General features: G+C 35.8%; 2 protein-coding genes across 12 annotated transcripts in view; both read right to left on the reverse strand.

The window, feature by feature from the left end:
- Nucleotides 1–1,346: 1,346 nt before the first annotated feature.
- On the reverse strand, nt 1,347–2,300 carry LOC307145068 (uncharacterized protein). 2 transcript variants are annotated; one of them, XM_079847899.1, is made up of 4 exons: nt 2,186–2,300; nt 2,055–2,077; nt 1,570–1,675; nt 1,347–1,475 (listed from the first exon to the last, which is right to left on the reverse strand). In XM_079847899.1, the coding sequence occupies exons 1-4, from the start codon at nt 2,291–2,293 to the stop codon at nt 1,458–1,460; spliced, it is 255 nt and encodes an 84-aa protein (XP_079704025.1). In that variant the 5' UTR covers nt 2,294–2,300; the 3' UTR covers nt 1,347–1,457. The 2 variants fall into 2 exon arrangements, with proteins under 2 accessions (XP_079704025.1, XP_079704024.1); XM_079847898.1 differs by having other exon boundaries at nt 1,566–1,675.
- A 6,943-nt stretch (nt 2,301–9,243) lies between these two features.
- add1 (adducin 1 (alpha)) overlaps nt 9,244–23,171 on the reverse strand; it is a 45,011-nt gene continuing 31,083 nt past the window's right edge. For 2 of the 10 annotated variants that reach the window (XM_079847559.1, XM_079847560.1), the window contains exons 13-16: nt 18,665–18,821; nt 17,011–17,232; nt 15,655–15,735; nt 9,244–11,660 (exon numbers count right to left, since the gene is read on the reverse strand). In XM_079847559.1, the coding sequence (XP_079703685.1) occupies nt 11,362–11,660; nt 15,655–15,735; nt 17,011–17,232; nt 18,665–18,821 (759 nt within the window). In that variant the 3' untranslated portion in view covers nt 9,244–11,361. Of the gene's footprint in view, nt 11,661–14,255; nt 14,290–15,654; nt 15,736–17,010; nt 17,233–18,664; nt 18,822–19,601; nt 19,686–23,149; nt 23,168–23,171 lie in introns of all 10 variants that reach the window. The other 8 variants (XM_079847557.1, XM_079847565.1, XM_079847563.1 and 5 more) reach the window with 6 other exon arrangements.

The following is a 23,171-nucleotide window of genomic DNA, read 5'->3' on the forward strand; positions in this document are numbered from 1 at the left end:
GTATGTGAGCCCTTTAAATGTGTTAAAAGGAAAAAGTGATATAAAGTCATGGGATAGCTTTAATGTTTTTGTGACTGGGTATGTTTACGCATAAAGTAATAATAATAAAAAAACAATATGGATCATAAATTCAATATTTCTGTTACTTTGTGGAGAAAAGATGATTCTTAACTGAACAGAGCTGCTCACACTTACATGTTCTGTTAAACTAAAAAGAGAAAAAGACATGATTGGTACGAAACCAGTTACAATATTTAAAGTTATAATTTATAGACATTAAGAAATAAATCATTTACCTGTTGAGAGTATTGACAGTCAGTAGTTGTATAGCTGAGCTCCAGAATATCAGTAATGAAGTGACTGTGATAGATTTGAAAAGGTGGAAATAAAGAACCCTAAACTCTATAGAACCACATTAAGGGTTCTTCAGGACGATACAGTTCTAAATAAAACTGTTACTACATGTAGAGAACCTTCAAAGAACCATCTTTTTTTAAATGGCACTGGATTTTTAGAATAATCCAAAGCAGTTTTTCTGATCCTTTATCTAGACCTGTAGTTTCTCATATACCTCTTATTTAGACTGTAAATAAGTTTATTACACTTACTAAGAACTTAAATGTATTATCACTGGTGATTATCAGTGTTATTTTCTGGGAGATGTTGAAACCTCAGTAAGGGATAACGCTTTTACCTGTTATACCCAGTTGCTCCAAAGGTCAAAGACACTCGTTACTAAATTATGTTTAAGATTTTCCCAGTTAGTGACTTTATACAGAAATGATTTCATTTCGAGGTGGATCCTTGCGGCTTTTGTTCTTTCCTGAAACACTTAAAATCACCTAATCTTTTACTGTGAAGTTACTTCAAAAAGTTGATTTGATTCTCTATCTCTATCTCTATCTCTATCTCTATCTCTATCTCTATCTCTATCTCTATCTCTATCTCTATCTCTATCTCTATCTCTATCTCTATCTCTATCTCTATCTCTATCTCTATCTCTATCTCTATCTAGCTAGTCGTCAGTAAAAATGGAGACAATTCCTCCTTTAACCCAACAAAATGTCCTCTATTTTAAGGGTAATTTAAATTCACCTTTCTCTGATGTTGTAAATTTTGTTTTTATTGAAGGGTAAATACCATATCCATACTTGTAAATGGAAAAAATATATGCCCTCTTTTAATACATTTCTATGAGAGTTTGTTCTAATGTGTCAGAGCTTCAAATGCTTAAACATAATAGAAAGTCTAAAACTTTGTTTCTCTGTGTCAAACTTTATTATTTTAGCTTTTTCTTCCATGTCTTCACCCTTGCTCTTTTTTTTATTATTCATTTATTTATATTCAATCCATCTCCAATTCAAACTTGATCCCCCGGGGTTTCTTGGATAGGGATTTCATTTATTTTACTTATTGCAGTGGCCCTTTTTTGGACAGATAGCATCCAAATATTGGAATCACGTTGAAGTCTGAAGCTGAAGAGAGAGAACAGATACACATTCATACACACACACTTTAAAACAAATAACCACAGAAATCACTGCTGCGTTCGGTCTTACTCTTACCAACATTGTCCTGCATCTTCTGTACGACATTGAGCTTCATGTTGGTCAGGAGACCTGTGAAAGTGATCGGCACACTTGGACTGGGGTCTGGATGTGGAATATATTGGGCTCTGAAACAACATTCAAGAGTCAGAGATGCTGATGGTTCAGTGTGGTTCTATATAGAACTCTAGGGTTCTTGACTAAATCTTAAGAACCCTTTATGCCAAAAAGTTTCAAAGGAGAAATGTCTTTTTACTTTCATGTTTAATTGCTTGTCGATTTTTAGTAATAAAGTTTACAAGCTGTTAAATTCATAAAATGTAATTACTTGAACAAATTAATGGGTTAATTCAAACTAAACCCATAAAATCCATAGAATGATGGGAACCTCTACAAGGTTCTATATAAGAAGCATCTGACAGAACCCTTTAAGATTCCATATAGAACCTCTTCTTCTAAGAGTGAGATGATTTGAGTTCAGAAGCACAGAGACAAAAACACACAAACCTTTGCAATGTGGCCTCAAAGTTCTGTAAAGAAAAATTAAGAAATGTACATTATTCAGCAAAACTGAATTTGATTTTAATCTCTGAAATTGACATTCATATCATTGGAGAATAATGAAGATTAATTGACACCTGCAGGAATGAAGCATCTTCAGCCTTCATCTGCTCCTCGATGTCTCTGATTGTGATTGTGAGAGATGAAATCTGTTTGCTCGTCTCTTCAATCTTCTTCTTAATCATCTGACTCCTCTTCTCCGCTTCCTCTCTCAGCGCTGTAATTCTGACCGCTTCTTCATCATGTAAAAGCTGGTGAAGTTTTTCAAACTCTTTTTTAATCAGAGTCTCTATGCATTGAGCGTGAAACTGAAATTAGAGACACAACAATATTGGCCAAACTAGATCTACACTTCCAGAACTACATTAATCACATTGTTTATTTCAAACCTTGATATCTTCATCAGTTTCAAACAGATTCTGTTCACGATTCACAGATGTTCCCAGATCATCCAGTAAGCGTCTCAGAAAAGGTTTGAGAATCTCCTGAAAGTAGAAAACAAAGTGTCCATTGTTAAATTTCCAGGTTTTTGCCTTTTATTTTAACACTTAAAACTCTCCTTTGACCACCAAAATTAAATAACTTTTTTTTAGCTTGAATGTAACTCGACACCCTTGCCTCATTTAGTATTCGCAGTTCTATGAATATGCAAATGAGCCCTGCCTCCACTCACTCACTCAGCTCAGAGATCAACTCGTTGACGATCACACATTGATCTGATTGGTTAAGGTAGTTTGTGATGCCAGAAACACCAAAGCTTGAGTTTACTCTTCTGCTACACATTTAAAAGTATTCGTTCTTTCAGAGATGGGAAGTAACGAAGTACAAATACTTTGTTACTGTAGGCCTACTCAAGTAGATTTTTCAGATATTTTTACTTTATTTATGTGCCGACTTTTTACTTTTACTCCATACATTTTAACATGGATATCGGTAGGCTACTTTCTACGCCTTACATTTTTAAAAAATTGGCTCGTTACTTTAGTTTAAAATAATTTCAGTAGAGTCGTTATTATTTTTGCATCATCAACCCTTCGCAGGTAGTTTGATTGACAGGCGATCTTACCAATCATAATCCGCCATTTTGTCCGACAAAGCAGTCAGGAGAGTTAGTAGATTAGCATTGGAGGATTTAAACGACGTCTTTTTGCGTAAAAACATCATTCCCTCTTATGTTCATTCATGTTTATTTGATGCTAATTAACTAGAAGGAAGAGATGATCGGTTGACAAGCAGCTTTAATGAGGCTCTACAGCGATCTGTCACGACACATTAAAGAGCCACAAAACGATATTGTTTACATTTCTTTAAAAAAAAACAAAAAAAACAAAAACAAAAAAAACAAATTTGAAAGGTGAGACTTAATATAAAAAAATAGCCTGGTCTGTCTTGTCTCTCAGCACCTTGTCAGTGTCCTCTCTGCTCCGCGATGTGCGTTTAAGTGTGTGAGAACATGGCGTGGCGTGAGAGCGGCGTCGCTTGCCGGACATAGCAAAAGTAACTAGCAAAGGGAACGGAAGGGAATCGTTTGGGACTGTTCGCAAACCAGTCTTTCCGAACGGTCAAATTAATGGGAATATACGTTGCACACTTGACCCATCACTACAAAACGACTACTCGACGGCATTCATTCACGGAAAAATCATTAGGCTACATAGCCTAAATGTAGATTTAAATGTTAAGGGGAAGATTAAAAAAAGAGAAACTGGGTCTGTGAATTCTCACAGAATCACAATTGAATTCAGAATTGAATTCATATCTTGCTCAGTCAGAATCTCATTAACCTGGATGAGTCTCTGTCACAATAATCATATAACGTTAGGCTATGTGATGTTTTAGGCCTATTGGCAGACATCCATTTAAAATGTAGGCAATGGCATATAAAGAACCTTTTGTCCATATCCACTTATGCCGAGTTCAGACTGCACGATTTTAGCCCCGATTTTGGCTCGCCGACAGGTTGAGAAATCGCCGACAAATGCCCGAAATCACAGGCAAATCGGTGCTCTTTCACGCGAGTGACAATCACGCAGTGTGAATGAGCAAAGACGAAATCTGAGAGAATCGCCGACGCCCGTGAGATATTTGGCATGCTCAATATCTGGACTTGTCGGCGATTCAAAATCCTGCTGTGTGAAAGTGTTCTGACTAATGCTTTCTGTACACCTAAAGACTTTGAAAAGATTTAGAAAAGACTTTATAAGATTATCAGCTCACATCTAAAGACTTGGGGTTCACAGTTTTTAGTCTCAGACTAAAGATTTTACAAACATTGAATCTTGTAGTGACACTATTTACAAGACTACAACTAGATTATATTAGCTTTTTATTCCCACCAAATTCCTCCTATCATGCTCAGCAGTGATTTAACAAAAATGGAGGAGAAGCAGCTAAAGTTAGATATCATAATGTATCACATTATGTTGCATGATCCAAAATATTTCTGAAGGTAGGCCTACAGTGGTGGTATATCAGATAAGATCTCTCCTTCACACATTTGGGGTGAAGGAGTATATCGCTAAAGGAGCTGCTCAGTGCAGTGATGGTGTTCTGCAGGGGGTGGGAGTCACTGTCCAAATTATGTGATTATCATCATTAAAAAATAATTAAAATAATAATAATATAATATTAATAATAAATGATCATTATTATTAAATTATATAAAGGCAACCATACAGTCATGTGAAAAAAATAGGACACCACGAAAGCCTGTCTATTTTTCAACATATGGACATGTAATAACAATTTGAACAATACTGAAGGACCCAGTGATTTAACTAAACTATTTAAAAATAAGGAAGGCCTTTTTAAGACTCTCTGTGAAATGTAATTTTAAAAGAATGCAATTTTTGAGGAGGAATAAATTAGGACAAATAATAAATTTGAGGGTACATAACCCCCATATATTTCCCCCACACTGCTTATGAGTGTGGAAAAGGATTTAAAAAGATACCAAAGGACTTTGACATCATTCCACAATTTTACCTCACTGAAGTAATTTCAACAACATCACTAGTTATTAGGGGTCCTATTTTTTTCCTCCATTAAAATAGGCATTTTTATGCATATTTTTAGTTTGATGAGTAAAAATATGTAATTTATATTGTTTAATTACAATAAATCGCTTTCTTTTCCAGGAATGAAAAAAAAATCAAATTAGACATTGTTATGTGAAGATTTCTTAATAAAGAGTTGACTATTTAATGGTATGACCTAACTTTTTCACATGACTGCATATGGGGGTTATGAATCTATATCATTATATGATGAGAACAATAGTTTGAACTAGGCCTAAATATCTTGAAAGGGTATAATTTTAAATGCTCTGTTGAAATTATGAACAAGTGTTTCACAGTGAATATTCGAGGGTACATAATACAAGAAAAGATACATATCTAGTATAGAATACAGAGAATGGACAATACTCACAGCAAAGGTAGCGAATTTATTGGTTGTTGATTGTTTTACGTCACTATGACTACGCTAAGACTTGCGATAATATCAAACATGTTTGATATGAAAGACTAGAGAAAGACGGGCATAAATCGGGTCGCCGACTGCAGATTATCACCTCACATTTAACGATCGAGACGACGGGAGCACGCCGAGACTCCAGTAAGATTCCTAAAAAATGCCGGTCTTTAGTCTGGGACTGTGAAAATCCTTTGGTGTACGCCCGGCATAAAACTACATCGGCGATGACCGACAGCCAATGAGAGAGCAAGATACAGAGCAGCGGGGAGTTATAGGCCACAATATCAGTATTTTAATAGATATATTTACAATTATATCAAACAGAAACAAAGCACAAACATTTGCTTGACCAGCAGCACATTGCAAAATTATTTATTTACCCCCAACTCTCTTTGCAGAACACACAGTCCTTGCTCCCCTCGTCTTCCCAGCCATTTCCTCATGCATAATGTTTTTCTTTTTCGCTGCAAATCAGTGCACAGACAATTTGGATCGCAAGCTTCTTGCAGGCTATCATTTTTAATAACAATTTCAGTCTCGCGCGAGAACTGCGGTCTTACGCACGCGGGATTTTGCGCTATTTCCTTATCACTTTTCGCGTGTGTTTGGTTGCGAAATGTAGTTTGCGGACCAGACAGAAGTTGTCGGAGATTCTTCCTCCTGAAAGTCATGCAGTGTGAAACCTCCTGTCGCCGATGCATCGTGCAGTGTGAACACACCAGCAACTGAATGTTACCTCAGATAGTCACGCAGTGTGAAAAGAACAGTGACCCGACTACTTTGAAAATCGCGCAGTCTGAACTCGGCTTTAGTTTTCTCAGCTTGCATTCTAGTAACATTTCTGTGGTCCAGGTAGCTTTGCATAAAAAAAAAAAAAGGTTAATTCGCAAGGCTACTTTTACACTTTCCAAAGTAAATTTCCAAGCCTGTACTTTGTTACCTTTACTTGAGTAAATAAGTTAAATCAGTACTTCTACCAGTGTATTTTTTAACACATATCTGTACTTCTACTTGAGTACGAGAAGGGAGTACTTTTGCCATCTCTGCGTTTTTCACACACACAAAATAAAGTAGGCTAGCCTACATAGGCTACTTTTAATGGTGACAGGAAATATCTTAATATCAGACGCATTTATTTATTCTGAGTGAGGTGTACTTAGAATTATACTTCACAGATACAGTGTAAACTACACACACACTTTGAGTTTCTAAATTCCTCTTTTGGTTTCATAATTTAACATTAAAAAAAAAAAAACATAAAAAAACATCTGTATTGTTTCTGTGTGAATAAACCCACACCAGTATCGTTTTGTCATTGTGAAAATGTCTTTCAATATTGAGATTTGATTTAATCAAATGTTTTAAACATCATTTGTCTGACCTTATTTTTCGCGGCAACTTCATCTACAGGACAGAATCTGTGGTTGGCGTGTTTTCTGGAGTCTCGACACACCAAACACACGGGCTGTTGATCATCCAGACAGAAGAGTTTGAGCTTCTCTTTGTGAACACTGCAGACCGTTTCACCTTCAGATGAAGATCTCGGTCTTCTCTCCTGTTGAAAACTCTCACACAGGTTCTTTAAAGCCAAATTTACCAGAGGACGATCATTTGAAGATGTTGTTCGGCAAACCGGACATTCTTTAAGTGTTTTATTTTCCCAAACCCTCTGAATACAGCTTGAACAAACACTGTGGCTACACGACAGAAGAACAGGATTTACAAAAATGTCACAGCACACCGGACAAGATAAATCCCCCTCAGACAAAGATATAAACGCCATTTTTCATTGTTACTTAGAAATGAAACTCAAAGTCAATCTTTAAAGTTAAAGTTAGGATAGGCCAAGGGTTTACAAACTGCACAATTTGTATACTCTCTCATCTAACACACCTGGTTCAACTCATTAGTAGAGAGAGACTGCAAGACCTGAAGTGGGTGTGTCTGTCAAATAAGGGAGACATACAAATGCCTTGTCCAGATACACACACTTGTGGTCTTTGCACTTGACCACTTGTGTACTTGCATGACGTATTTCCCAAGTAGGCGTAAAGACTGCAAGTGTGTGTAGAACTTTTGATTACTCGATGGGACACACTTATAGTCTTGCAAAAAATGCAGCTTTTATTTATTATATTTTCAATACTTTGCATTTTAAACTAAACTTCTACATGTCTGTTCAGTAGTCGTAACGAACAGAAGACACACATTTTAAATTGTGGTGCTTCTAATTAAGTGATAAAAACAGTTGCAAATGTTGTACAAAATAGGCCTACACACACCATACTCATCTTTGCACCAATAAAATGTGCAACACTTTATGATTTTATACCAAATTACTGCAATTGTGGGTATTTGGACAAGGCAATAATGTGCAGTGCTGGCGGTTCTCCAGTATTACACCTCTCAGGGGTCCTCGGTTGGTGGAGACCCTATTCTTTTAGTAAGTCAGAATTGCAAAATGTAAACTCATTGTGAGATAAAAAGTTAAAGTCCCCCTGTAGTCAATAATGTTATCCCTTAAAACTCATCTTTGATCACCAAAATGACACATTTAAATGTTTTTTTTCCCTTGAAAAAAATTTCTTCATGCCTTTAAATAGCTTGAATGTAACGCGACACCCTTGCCTCATTTAGTGTACGCGGTTCTATGAATATGCAAATGAGCCCCACCTCCACTCACTCACTCAGCTCAGAGATCCACTGGTTGACGATCACACGTTGATCTGATTGGTTACAAGGTAGTTTGTGATGTCAGAAACACCAGCGATTTCAAAGCGTGTTTTTGAGACTGTCTTTGGTTCACTGCAGTTTTAAGGAGGAAATACTCAGCAATGCTGTCGACTTATGAACTTACACACGGTTTGTCTTAAAGCATATTAAAAACACCACATAGACACATAAACAACATTAAAAGCTTGTTTTTCACCAAACTAATTTTTTCAAGAACATTTTATAAAAATTATCCTTTTGAGGTCCAAAAAATAATGAATTGATTGAATGATTGACTTGTTGCATTTTTAAAACACTATAGACATATAAACAACATTAAAAGCTTGATTTTCACCACAGGACGTTAATTAACACTTTTTATTTTATTTTATTCTGTGATGGAAACAAGCTTCCATAATAATTTGAATTTACTATAGATTATATAATTAATAACATTCTCAAAATAAGCATTACAACAGCTGTTGCACATGAACATGCATCGCAAATTCAATAGTATCATTATCTATATTATTAATAACAGTTAACTACTAAAAGTTGTGTAAGGTCAAATATTGAATTGAATTAAATTTATTGGCCAATTACGCAAAAAATGCAAGGAATTTGTTGGTATGAGGTGTCCCACATACTGTATGTATGTATATATATATATATATATATATGCAATGTATTGCAATTCATAAAAATGAATCTTCAAATCACAGCTGTTTTTAAAGATGGATTTTTATTCATGGTTGCAAAATAAACAGTACCATGAAAAAAAAAAAAAAAGTATTGTGGTTTTAAAATTGTATTACATACAATTGCTTTTGAAAAAAGAAGAACAACAGCATTTAAAGATTCAACAGAAACTGGAAATGAAGAGTTCAAATAAAACCATCTAACTTAGTAATGTTATCAATAATACGGCTGAGAAGAACATCAACAGAAAAGCTCAAAGGACAAACAACACAAGCTAAAGCCCATAATGCCATGCGGTCCTTCAGCAACTCTCGTGTTGTGGCTGTTAGTCAGAAGATACTCAGACTTTAGTGTGTAAAACAAACGGCACTTCTGCTTCACATTAGTCCAGAATGCAGATCTGTACAAGCCGAGACACGTTTTTGCACCATCAAAATTAAACATTGTTAGTATTTCACTCCTTTCTGCATTATTATTATACATTTTAATTTGTTATAAGATAATTGTTGATACTGCACAGTTCATTCATTCAAGAACAGACGAATCTCAGGAAAACTGCAAAGAAACGTACAAATCATAATTCAACTCAAAACCAACAGAACGAATATGAAAATGCCTCATTTTAAACAAAACAAGTATACTATATTTTTTTCCGTAAGTATATGTTGCACTACTTTTATATTTATTTTTGTATAACAGTGATGAGGATATTTTTTGCATTATGGTCATGATTTCAGGATCAAATCTTACGGGTCCTTAAAAAAATGGATAATTTTCTATGCGCAAAATATTGCTTTTCTTTTTAAAATTTGGGTTGAAATATGAATCGGACGTTTCTTTGTGAGATTCAGTATTTAGACGTCCATCTCGAAGCGCGTTTCTTTGCCAGTGGTTATTCAGGATGGTTGAGTGAAAACTTTCAGTGTTACTAAAGACACACACCACAGGAGTGTGTGTGTGTGTGTGTGTGTGTGTGTGTGTGAAAACACACCAGACATCTGTAAACCAATCCAGAACACGCACATATATCATCACCATCATCATAATCATCAGTGGCTGTTCGTTAAACTTTAATAATGATTCGTCTATGATGTTCTACACAGGACAAGTGATAGTGTCAAAGTTACAACAGTGTCAAGTTACTTGACGTGTTTTGAATGAAACTTACGGAGGCCCGAACATGACATGCGGACAAATATATATATATCTTGTGGAAGCAATTTGATTTTACTAAAACAAGGAAACTAATTATATTGTGAGCATGATTTACTTAAAATAAGTGGATGTATTAGTATGTCATGGGAATTAATTGTTCATTCTTGGCCACGATACACACATTCTTGTCCCCACGTCATGTGCGGCTTCGTAGAAACTAAAAAAACTACAGCTAAAAATAACTACAAAATATATATATATATATTTAAAAGCAAAAGCAAACATGTGTCATTCATATTACTGCAGGATGAAAGTCACAGCTAGTTTTATAACAAACCTTCACATGAGGACGAAAGGTATTTTGTGTTTAGTTACAGACGCAGACGTGTAAAGCCACAGAAACGCATCTTTGTAGGGCGAATCTCACAAAACATTCACATTACAACAAAAAATGATGACAATTTTAATAGCAATTACACACGTTTTGACTCCAATTCTCCTTTATTTCAGGCCAAAAATATTTTTTTCACAGTCATTTTGAATTAAATGATAATTAAGGGGAATTTGATTATTTGTTATGAAAATTTCACAATCGACAAAAAAAATGTTTTTTTGTTTTATTTGATTTTTGGGGAGAAATGTGTGACAGAAACATGTTCGTACGGGTTTTGTGAGATTCGCTCAACGCTTCGCACTGCATGTCCATTACAAAAATTCATTCAACGAGTCGATTTCCATCCAAAAACAAATTTAAGCTGATCAGAATATTATCACAAGCATGTTTTACACTCTTGTTGTACACCTGGTCGGGTGAAACTGCTTGATTAAATGAGGCATTTTCACTCCAGGTCATTCGTGTTTTTAAGACGTTTATAGACATGATTTGAAAAACTATAAACATGCAGCGGAGTAAAGATCTTAATTTAACACCAGGAGGAACTTCAACTTGAATTTATTTTTTCTCTGTTACATTTGATACATTCCAATACATTATATAGTGGTTATTCATATTCATTTGTTTTTTTCTATATAAAAACAGAGATGATGACTGATGATCATGCTTAACAAGCCGCACTTTGCCGTAAAGTGCACTTCAGCGCTCAGCCAGAACTGCTAAAAGAATAAAAATGTAATAAAAAGATCGACGCACTAATTTGTGAACAGACACAGTACAAAAACAAATCGGTTTAAAGAAAGGTATTGCCAAGCTTCCTCACTGGGTTTCAGACTTCTTTTTGTTTTTCTTCAGGAAAGACGGGGTGCGAAACTTTTTCTTCTTCTTTGAAGGGGATTTGTTTGGTGATTCATCGCTGCCATGGTCACCCGCCGCATCATCGCCTGCGACAGGCTCCTCCCCCTCCGGTTGAGGGGCGGAGTCAGTCAGTTCAGGGGCGGGGTCTTCTGCGGGGAGGGCGGCGACTTCAGAGGCTTCATCGGGGGTCAGATCGGGGAGGGTCTGTCTTAAAGTGGCGGCGTCACTATCGTCTTTAAACGTCTGTTCCTGATGTGCCTCTGTGGAGGACGAGGAGAAAAGATCACAGTGAGTTTGTCGGTCAGCTCACGGCATGGACACCGTCCAGAGGGAAATTCAGCGCTCAACACTCCGGCTCCTCATTCATGAAGCGTAAAAATAGCATTTCTGAGAAACTGACCATAAAACTTGAATCCCTGCAAAACCACACTGATCTCCAGACACACACTCATCTTTAGCTTTAATCACTAAACTGCTACATCATGAAACACTTCCCGAAGCAATTACCTAATTAACAAAAACTAGATGTACTGGGCAAACAGAATAACCAATCTCAGAGGGAACCCTGAAAAACTGTGTCTAGTTTGCAAAATAGGGATCTCAGTTAATAGCAAAATAGTAATAATGTATGCTTTAAAACAAGTGTACATGATATATTTACATTAGGGCTGTCAAAAGATTAATCACGATTAATCGCATCCAAAATAAAAGTTTGTGTTTGCATAATATATGTGTGTGTACTGTGTATAATTATTTTGTATATATAAATACACAGAAATATTTGCATACATATACTGTATATATTTATATATAATTTATATTATACATAATTATAATTTTTTTATATATAAATTATACAAAAATCAACATTTTTCTTAAATATATACAACATGCATGTGTGTGTATTTATATATACAAAATAATTATACACAGTATACACACATATATTATGTAAACACAAACTTTTATTTTGGATGCGATTAATCGCGATTAAACTTTTACATATATGCTGAAATAAAAATAAATAATATATATATTTTTTATTTATTTATATATTCTCAATAAATGAGAGTATTACAATTTTAATCATATTTTCAATATATTTATACAGTATGCATACATTAATTTTTGTTTCATGCACCATTATAATATTAGTTTTATATAATATAATAAATATTTATGTAAATTATGTAGATAAACTAAACAATTTAATATATAATATTGATTTCTGTTTTGTTTTAATTCACTACTTTGATTTACTACGAATTATTCATCGATTAATCATTAACATCCCTATCTGCAAACTATTAAAGACCATTAAAAGCAGATTTAATCTCTTAATACAGTAAAACCTGCATATCTCATCCTATAATTTGCTGTCACTCAACAAATCCTAATATATATATATATATATATATATATATATATATATATATATATATATATATATATATATATATATATATTATTCAGTATTTTAGTCTCCATCAGAACGATGGTTTTCGATCCAGTTCATGCAGCGAAACAGACTCAGTCTGAGATCCTCAAATGCACTAACATAACACATACATTTATAAATGCGACATTCATATTTCCAGAGACATTTCTCAAACAAACACCAGTAATAAAGACACACATATATATGTAACGCTCACTACTATCTGATATCTATAACCATCTGCACACTTTAACTGACAGTCATAAACAGAAATAGCAGAGATATTTAAAACATTATTCACACCAGAAGCGTAATATTCATACATTACCTGTTCTGCTAAAGCAATACTGGACTGGCATGTTAAAGAACTTTGCTATTGTTATAAAGGTTAAAAGAGGAAAGTTTGTAGGAAAGGAATGTAGAAGTTTCTAGGAAAAGATTTGTTGCTATAGTATGATCTCACCGCACTCCAGACAGCTTCCTTACATCACTACATCCATCAGGCGTTTTTACCTTTAAAATTACATCTACAATAATAATAATAATAATAATAATAATAATAATAATAATAATAAATAACGTCATAGTCTTGTTTTTATTTAAAGTGCCCCTTTATGCTTTTTCGAATATTGTGTAATAAAGCTGTTGTGATTGTAAAGGGTTTTCACAGTTTTAAAGATCAAGTGCAGATAAAGTTATTGTCTCCTAAAAGAACAAATTGATTCTGAACTGTTGAAATGAGTCGTCAATTATTCCGATGTCTCTTCCTGTTACAAATTTGCACAATGCCAGTCCATGGTTTTGATTGGATGAACAGCGTCTCTTAGCCCCGCCCTCAAACACTGTAGTTTAAGAGCTGAAATTCAGATATGCTAATGGGCGTTGGGTTTCTGACCAATCAGAGCAGAGCAGCTCTTAGAAAGGCGGGGTTTAGAGAGACTGAATCTACGGACGAATCGTTTTCAGACTCTTTGAGAAATTAGGTGATGTGCAATATATATTATGAGAAAACTATTATTATAATATGGATGCATGTATTGTAGGAGACCTTTAAAACAAAATTAGGAATAGCATAGGGGCACTTTAAAATCTTTCATTAAAACTAATAAGTTTGTCAGCAAGGAAATGTATAATATGTCTAACAGGTTTCCATCCACTCAAATCCTGATGGATAAAAATCGGTCACATTATAGAAGATAAATGCGTTACAAATGCAGTTTCACTTTATTTCAAATGCCATTCGCAACCCATTTGACTTCCGTAATCTGACGTACGACTGGCTGGAGCGGAGCGGTGTAAACCATCCCTCACAACAAACGAGAGGACAGTGAGAACAGGGAGATGAGTTAGACAGCGGAGGAGTGAGATCCAGTGAAGCCGTGCAGCAAACTCGAGCGTGGGGAGGTGAGGTACTTACTATGGTAACAGGTACTCTTTTGCATTTCCATCTCCTGATTGTGACGCAGCCACGAAGAAGAAAAAGCACAAGTAGAGAGAGAATGTCTATGCAGATCAAATCACAGCCACCGGGTTAAATTAAAAAAGAAATTAACAGAAACCGTAAAGAGACACACGGGCCACCAGAAGTAAAGAATGGTTGCCGAGCCATTCTTAAAGACCCCGGAGAAATGAGCATGAAGGGTGAGTGAGAACATTTAAGACGGGTGATTTACAAGACATTTCTCATGTCGGATTACACCTGAGATACAGCACCTGATCTGAGTTAATATATCAGTTCTGCTACATTACAGCTCGTGACTGTGAGATTATAAGAATCGGATGTTTATGTTGACATCCAGGCCCTAAAATACTATGAATTTACTAGAAATGTATGATTTAATAGTGACTATATCATAAGGAGAACGAGTGCAATTCAGGGTTATAATCGTTAACTAAAACTATTTAAAACATTTGTTTAATTGAAATAAAACTGAAATAAAATATAAATATTAGTTTAAAAATTAGAAATGTTGCCTTGGCAATAAACTGAAATAAGTTTAAGTTGAAAACCTAAAATTATTAAAACTAAAACTAACTATAACTGAAAATAAAATTAAAATAAATTAAGCCTTTTTTAAGAAGATTAAGAAGAGATTCTTAAGAATACTAATACTTAAAAAACAAAAAGACAAAAAATAGGCTAAAGCTAAAGCCAATTCAAAATATTAATAACTCTAGTGCTATTCGTCAGTAAAACATGCTTGCGTAAAATGTGAAAAGTTATTTTAATGTTTATTTAAACAGTTTTTATTGTACTTTTAGTTCTATTTGTTTTTAAATAGTGCATACAGTTTAGATTTATAATATTGGCATTGTAAAATTGTTCATTAATTAATTAATTATCGGCTATTGGTGCCAATGTCAAAAAGGTGAACATTTGGTGCATCCTATAAATAAACACTATAAAGCATGTGTAATCTCAATATAAGAGCTCTTACTCTATTCTGATAAGATGGGTGTAATCCATGGTAATAAAGACCATAAAGGGTAAAATAAAATAAAAAATATGTTCATAAGATTTAAAAAATGCTTTGCTACCTGAAAAGTCCAAGAGTGTAAAAAAAAATAATTGGATTTAAAATAAAGATTTTGTTTATGATTTTGTCATTTATCCTTAATCATAAGATTTGTTTTTCTTCTTTTTTTTTTTTAAGTTGTGGGGGGTAAATGAACCATACCTCAATGATGCCCTTTGGTCTGTTATTACAAACAGCAATAAATGCCTAAAAAATGTTAATTAACAAACATACAGACAGACATTCGCCAGCTGGAGAGGCTCATGCTCGGAGAGAGCCTGTGTGAGCGGATGAACGTACCTTCCTCCACACGCACAGGTGAGCTCGGGGGGGTGCAGGTGCTGCTGGGAACTTGACCATCTTCAACCTCTGCTGTCTGACCTACAAACAGCATATCGTTACAGTCTAGTCTTCATCAGGAAGACAAAAATCACAGATCTGACATTAAAACACTGCAAAAATATCAAGAAAAGTAAGTGGCATGCTACAAAAAACATAATACCAAACCCAACATGGAATCTGTGCATTTTTTACACATTGATCGATGGATAATATACATGTAAATATGGTAAAACGCACACTTTTGGTCGACAAAAGATTATAAAAACTGCCAAAATATATCAGCAGATGATTCCATGCAAGTCTGATAATGTCTGACTCAATCCTCGTTAACTAAAACTAGAACCATAAGACATTTATTTTTTCATTGCTTGAAATAAAATAAACATTAACTAAAATAAAATGAAATTTATAAAAAAAACTCATTTTATTTCAGTTAGTGTTTTCATCTCGTTGTTTAGTTTAAGCTGATATACTAAAATAACTCTAAAACTAAAATATAATGATGAATAAAACCTATAGAGGTTTAAAAAAAACTAATAAAATGACAAACACAAAAAAAGTACTAAATCTTAACTAAAATGAAAATGTATAATATAAAAATAAACACTAATTTAAAATAATAAAAACTAAAACAGTACACTAAAAAACTAATACAAAAAAAGTACTAAAACTTTAATTAAAATGAAAATGGATAGAAAAAAAAAACCCTAAATTTAAAATGACAACAGATAATATTATATATATATATATATATATATATTTAAAAAAAACACTAATTCAAAATATTAATAAACTGTATATTAATGATACACACTATTTAGTATTTGATTCTTTCCAAATGCATAAATGCTATTATAACAGTAAAATCCTTCTGCATTATAAAGTAAAAAGGAAAACCACTGAAAAAATGCTGGAGAACCAAGAAACAGGATATAAGGAGGATTTTCACCATCAGCACATCCACATTTAGTCAGATCTCAGCTCAGATTCAGAGACGCCACAGTCAGGTTTATTAGTACAAGAATATCCAATTAAACCACAACAAGCAGAGGAGCGAATCCCACGTGAGAGGACAGCGAGGAGCCCGCAGGAGACTTTCAGTCCGGGACTGAGAGTGGAAGAGCTGACGAGGGTCTTTACTCACAGATCCAGAGCAGGGTGTTTGTGGGACGCAGGCTGGGGCGAGAACAAAGCATGTCGGATCACCAAGGTTTGAAACCAGGGGACAGCAAGAGACAGCAAGAAAGAAAGAGCCCAGCAAAGTCAGAATACACCGCAGAAAGAGAGGCCCTCCTCAGGCAGATGCAGGGGTACCTGCAGGCGTCCCGTCCCGCTCCGGCTCCGGGTCACAGCCCAGAGCCTTCAGAACCGCAGAGTGAAACTCCTTATGAGGGGACCGTGGAGGATCCGCCGGGGTGTCGTGACCCGACGGGCCCCCAGATTCAGTGCCGCGGCTGGGGATTATGGAGGGTGGCGGGGCCGCGGTGGCCCTCGGATCCTCCTGTGGGACGTCTGAGCCCGACTCATGAACCTGTGCTAAATGCAATACAACAGTTTCTCTCCTGACCTGCGGTGGCGCTGTTGGGCTGCAGGATTCATGTGCAGGGTAAAATGCGATTGCAATAATCTAAACTCATAAACTTTGCACTCCTGAGTTGGTCAGCAGAAGAGGTGGTTTGTTCAGACAACATCACTTTATACATGTCTAAAACATTTTTAAAAAAGCATGAGCACATCAATTCATGCTTTCAATTTATTTCACACTGGACCACATTTACGAGCAAGAATTTGTAAAGGGTGTCAAAACAGTTTTTATATACACTACTGGTAAAAAGTTTTAGATCGGTAAGATTTTTAATGTTTTTAAAAGAAGTATCTTGATTAAAAATACAAACAAAAACAGTCATATTGTGAAATATTATTCCAATGTAAATCATCTGTTTTCTATGTGAATATACAGTAAAGTGTAATTTATTCCTGTGATCAAAGCTGAATTTTCAGCATCATTACTCCAGTCTTCAGTGTCACATGATCCTTCAGAAATCAGTCTAATATGAGGATTTGATGATCAAGAAACATTTATGATTATTATCAGTGTTGAAAACAGTTTTTTACATTTTTATTTTATGATGCTATGATGATAGAAAGTTCAAAAGAACAGCATTTATCTGAAATCTAAAGCTTTTGTAACATTAAACACTACCCTTCAAAAGTTTGGGGTCAGTAAAAATTTAAATTTTATTTTGGGGGGAAATAAATAAAATAAATCAATACTTTTATTCATCAAGGATGAGTTAAACTGATCAAAAGTTACAGTAAAGACATTTATAATGTTAGAAAATATTCTATTTTAAATAAATGCTGTTCTTTTGAACTTTCTGTTCATCAAAGAATTTAGAAAAAAATTTGTACACAACTGTTTTCAACACTGATAATAATGAATGTTTCTTGAGCATCAAATCATCATATTAGAATGATTTCTGAAGGATCATGTGACACTGAAGACTGGAGTAATGATGCTGAAAATTCAGCTTTCATCTGAGTATAAATTAGGAATAAATTACATTTTAAAATATATATTAAAATAGAAAACAGTCATTTTAAATTGTCATAATATTTCACAATAATACTGTTTTGTTTTTGTTTTTTTATCAAATAAATGCAGCCTTGGTGAGCAGAAGAGACTTCTTTTAAAAACATAAAAATCTTACCGATCTAAAACTTTTGACCAGTTATGTGTGTGTGTGCACATATATACACACACACACACTGTTCAAGTGTACAGGGGGGGTCCTCATACATACTCATAAAACATTTTGTGAGACAAAAAGCTAGTGTAAAACATGAAACTAGATAAAAATGACACTTATCAGGAGGACTTTCAGCAGCATTACAGGACGTTCTTGGCATCCGTATCAGTTTCTGCGCGGAGAGATGTGTGTTGATCTGCGATTTGTAGTGTTCTTACCTTCTGGGACTTTCTGCTTGAGCTCCACTTCCTTGCGATACTCCTCCAGATCCTGGTCTGTGAACTTGTTGAAGGGGTTTGGTCCAGTTTTACTGACGACGACCCGCGGTTGGTACTCCTTCTCAATGATGGCTTTAGATGCGGTCACTAGCTCCCCCTGCGGGCCAAAAGAGGACAAAACAACACCGTTTAAGCACTCCCATCTTTCTAAAAATGAAAAAGGCATTTAGGTCAAGCAAATTTAGTTTCTCATAAATGATATTAAATAGAGTGAATACTAGTGGGACACTCAACATCCAAATGGCTTCATAAATGTCTCCAATTAGAGTTTAAGATGAACTAGATGCTGTTTTTTTGTAATGAAAAAGTCTAAAGAATGATAGAAGATAAAGCTCAAGTATCCCACTTAAATTGGTATTCACCTTTTATTATAAAAGCCTTGTTATTCAGTCTTATTGTTGAAACGCAAATCCAAGTTATTCAGTCTTATCATTATTGAAACTCAAATCCCAGTTAAGACGTTAATCAAAGGATGCAACATATTTACTGCAACACAAACAAAAACCAGGCTGTGAGGGATAAAAGTACACATTTGTTTTTAGATTTACACTTAGAATACATCTTTTCACAAATATCAAGTGGACCACAAAAACTACATGGGAAAACATTAAAAATATAGACTCGTAAACAAATGGGAAAATGTGACCTGAAGGTATAACATATCGGATGTACTTTTGGATCCTCACTTCCTTGTTTGTGTCAAATTAATCTGCCATAATTAATATCAATACACATCTGACATTGGTTTTGAAATCATCAGTGCAGACTCAAAAGGCCCTGAATGTTCCTGTCTTTTTCCTCAATGTTAAGCAAGAGAGTATTGAAACTGTGTGTGGTTTGATGTTATCAAACGTTACAGTATTATCGCAGGATGTACCTTTCGAATAGACCTAGAAGGACTAAAGCTCTCTGAAGTGTCAATGCCATCAATAGAGTCCGTACAGTCAGAGAGTGGAGCGTCCTGAAACAGTAGAGCTGGTGAGCAGCGCACAAGCCCAGTACAAATACACACACACACACACACACACACACACACACACACACACACACACACACACACACACACACACACACACACACACACACACACACACACACACACACACACACACACACACACACACACACACACACACACACACACACACACACACACACACACACACACACACACACACACACACACACACACACACACACACACACACACACACACACACACACACACACACACACACACACTCTCTCTAATGAGGCAAGCCAGAACCAATGCATACAAGCAGAAGACCACACATTCTTGTACATCTATTTTTGTGAGGACATTCATTGACAATGCAATCTCTAGCTCTCACACACGCACACACTCAAGCTCAAGAGCACACACACACACACTTAAGCTCAAGCGCACACACGCACACGCTCAAGTAGGGCTGCACGATGTCTTGTTTTAGCATCGATTTCGCGTCCTACGTCATACACCGGCATCCATCTCCCGTGAACGCGCGTCGACCGTTGCCGGAAGCCAGTTATTTTCATTTATAAAGTTTTAAATATGTATATTTTTACGACAAAACCGCACGTATTACCCTCAGAAGGCCTTCGTTTATCCCCCTGGAGCCGGATGGATTACTTTTGTGAAGGATGCATGCACATTTTTGGGACTTGAAGGAGGTGGACCCCATAACTTGACATTATAACCACAGAAAGATCTAAGACATTTTCTAAAATAACTGAAAATGTGTTCGTCTGAAAAATGATTGACATATGGATCTCGAACGGCTTGAGGGTGAGTAAATCATGGGTTTAATATCATTTTTGGCCGAACTATCCCTTTAAACATCAAGTGCAAAAAGACTGTAACTTGTGTGCGCACACAGAGCCACGCAGACAGCACGTGAAGCTCGTGAACACCTGATCCCTTCCCTTTTTTATCTATTTGTGCTTGCACGGACGTGTGCACGGAAAATTAAGTCAAAATGCCCGTCTCGACGAGTGTCCTCGTAAACGCAGTCGGTTATGAGTTGTAAACGGAGAAAGAAAACGTATGCGTGGAATTGGATACGTGCATTCGTCTTAAAGTGACAGCAGCCCAATATACCCGCAACTGTTTGTGTCACCAAAGTTAATCAAACAACAAAAGAGAAACACTTTTGTAGCTTTAACAAAGATAAACTGTATAGTCTTAAATGCATAAATTAAATATGATTAATATAATTAAGGGCGTTTTCACACCTGAAAGTCCGCACCAAGGTCCGAACCAAAGGTCATGTTTTGATACATTGTATTCATTTGGTTAGGCTTCACATTGCAATTATGCGAGCACACTAAAGAACTTTACATTACGTACTCGCGTCCTGGCGTCATCATCTATATGGGCTGCATCTCGACATTGATTAGTTTGTAAACGGACGTGCGTCTGACGTCAGTGTGTTGTCGATTCGGCGGGTAACTTTGACAAGAATGAATGAACAGACGCATATCGTTGCCACTATACTTTTATTATTACGGCATTACTCCCTGCAGCACCAACTATACTCGAGGCTAGTTCAGATTCGCCAAATGAACGTCCTCGTTGTGCGAACATTTTAAAGTCGCCGGCAGGAGGTAGGACAAGTGTGTGTGTGTGTGTGTGTGTGTGTGTGTGTGTGTGTGTGTGTGTGTGTGTGTGTGTGTGTGTGTGTGTGTGTGTGTTGGAAGAAACGCTGTGGGCAGGACTGACAGATCTGCACATAAATATTCTTCTTCAGTTGTTTAGGCTACGTGGAAACCAGCGAAACTTCCTGTAAATGGTCTGAAAGTCCGAACCATACAGAAAATGCTTTCACACTAGAAACGAACCAAACCTTTGTTCAGTTTGATCTGGACTGAGACTACCTCTTTTCGTCTGACCAAATTTCGTCTGTTTGGTCCGGACAGTGGTCCGGGGGAGGTTTCACACCTGTAATTTTGATTCGGATCAAACTGAAAAGTCCGAAAATCCAGACCAAACAAGGTAGGTGTGAAAGGGCCCTAAGAGTATTATTTTACATTTGATTTACCGCAATAGTTAATTTCCCTGAAAAACAAAGCACTGCTTCTTTCATCTGTCTTTACTCTATTGCAGTGGTTCTCAACTCCTGTCCTCGGGACCCGTTGCTCTGCACATTTTGTATGTCTCTCTTATCTGACACACTCAGTTCAGTTCATGGAGCCTCTCTTAACGAGCTGATGATCTGATTCAGGTGTGTTAAATAAGGGAGACATACAAAATGTGCAGAGCAGCGGGTCCCAAGGACTGGAGTTGAGAACCACTGCTCTATTGTATTTATCTATGCTTGTAATTTGTTTATTATTATTATTTACACACACACACTCAAGCGCACACACGCACACTCAAGCGCACACACGCACACTCAAGCGCACACACACACACACGTACTAGACATGCAGAAAGCATTTCCTAAAGAAGCGTATGGGCAGGCTGGAGCGAGACGTGATTTCATGGCTCAGAGTCATGCACTGCAACACCAGAAACCAAACATATGTGTGCTAGTCAAACCACACACAGATTCATACTGCTGCGACTGGTGACCATGTGACTGGTCAGGAGAAATGAATACAAATATGTAAATGTACAATATATGCATTCAGCAGAAACCATATTCAAAGGCCTGAAGATTTCTGGTTTGGAATAGTGTTGCTGCACTCGGGTGGTTTAGATGAATGATCTGATGGTTAGTGGCAAAAACACACTTCTGCATCTGAAACTTCTCTTTTAAAGTGTTTAGGGTATTTAAAAAAAAATACTATAGAGCTCATCCGGAGGTTTATGGAAGTAAAAATGAAACCTCCATATATATAAACGAATAAATCATTCAAGACAGATCTAACATGAACTCTGATGTTGTTAAGCAATGGTTTATGCTTCCGTTAAAACAGTGAGTGGAAGTCAGATATGAATTACGATAGCTAACTACTTACGTATCGTTAGTTAATATGGGATGTTAAAGCATATCAGCATGTCAGACAGTGGTGTTTTTGATAAATAAATGCATTAAAAGACGACTTTTTAAAAATGACTATTTTTTAACGCTTCCAAAATACAAAAACAAAAAAGATTTACCAATAAATGAATTGAATTATTATCTTCTAGTAAAATAAAAGATATAATATGGTAATATGATTATTAATATAAAAAAATAGTACAGTATACAGACCGGATTAATAAATGAACTGGTCTAGATTAGCAGCTCAGCACGGCCAACGTCATGTGAGACGTGCAGAATTATTATTGCATGTGTTACAACAGTATCATCCTGTAGAGTTTCTATTACAGTCAATGAACAAAACAAAATGAAAGAAAAAGGGCAAACATGGCACTGCAAACCAATCAAACCAAAAGAAAATGGACACAGCTCTGGCTTGCTGGTCGTGTGCTTTACTTACGTGCCATATAGTCACTCTCTGG

Source organism: Squalius cephalus, assembly GCF_949319135.1.
Source record: "Squalius cephalus genome assembly, chromosome: 17".
In the NCBI taxonomy this organism is placed as follows: domain Eukaryota; kingdom Metazoa; phylum Chordata; class Actinopteri; order Cypriniformes; family Leuciscidae; genus Squalius; species Squalius cephalus.

What these genes read in the sequence shown, in the direction of transcription:
- LOC307145068 (XM_079847898.1), bottom strand. Translation starts at nt 2,293, where the DNA reads ATGATTAAGAAGAAGATTGAAGAGACGAGCAAACAGATTTCATCTCTC. An exon ending in AAGATGCTTCATTCCTGCAG is followed by an intron (nt 2,078 to 2,185) that starts GTGTCAATTAAT and finishes TTTTCTTTACAG; the next exon opens with AACTTTGAGGCCACATTGCA. An exon ending in GAAGATGCAGGACAATGTTG is followed by an intron (nt 1,476 to 1,565) that starts GTAAGAGTAAGA and finishes CTCTCTCTTCAG; the next exon opens with CTTCAGACTTCAACGTGATT.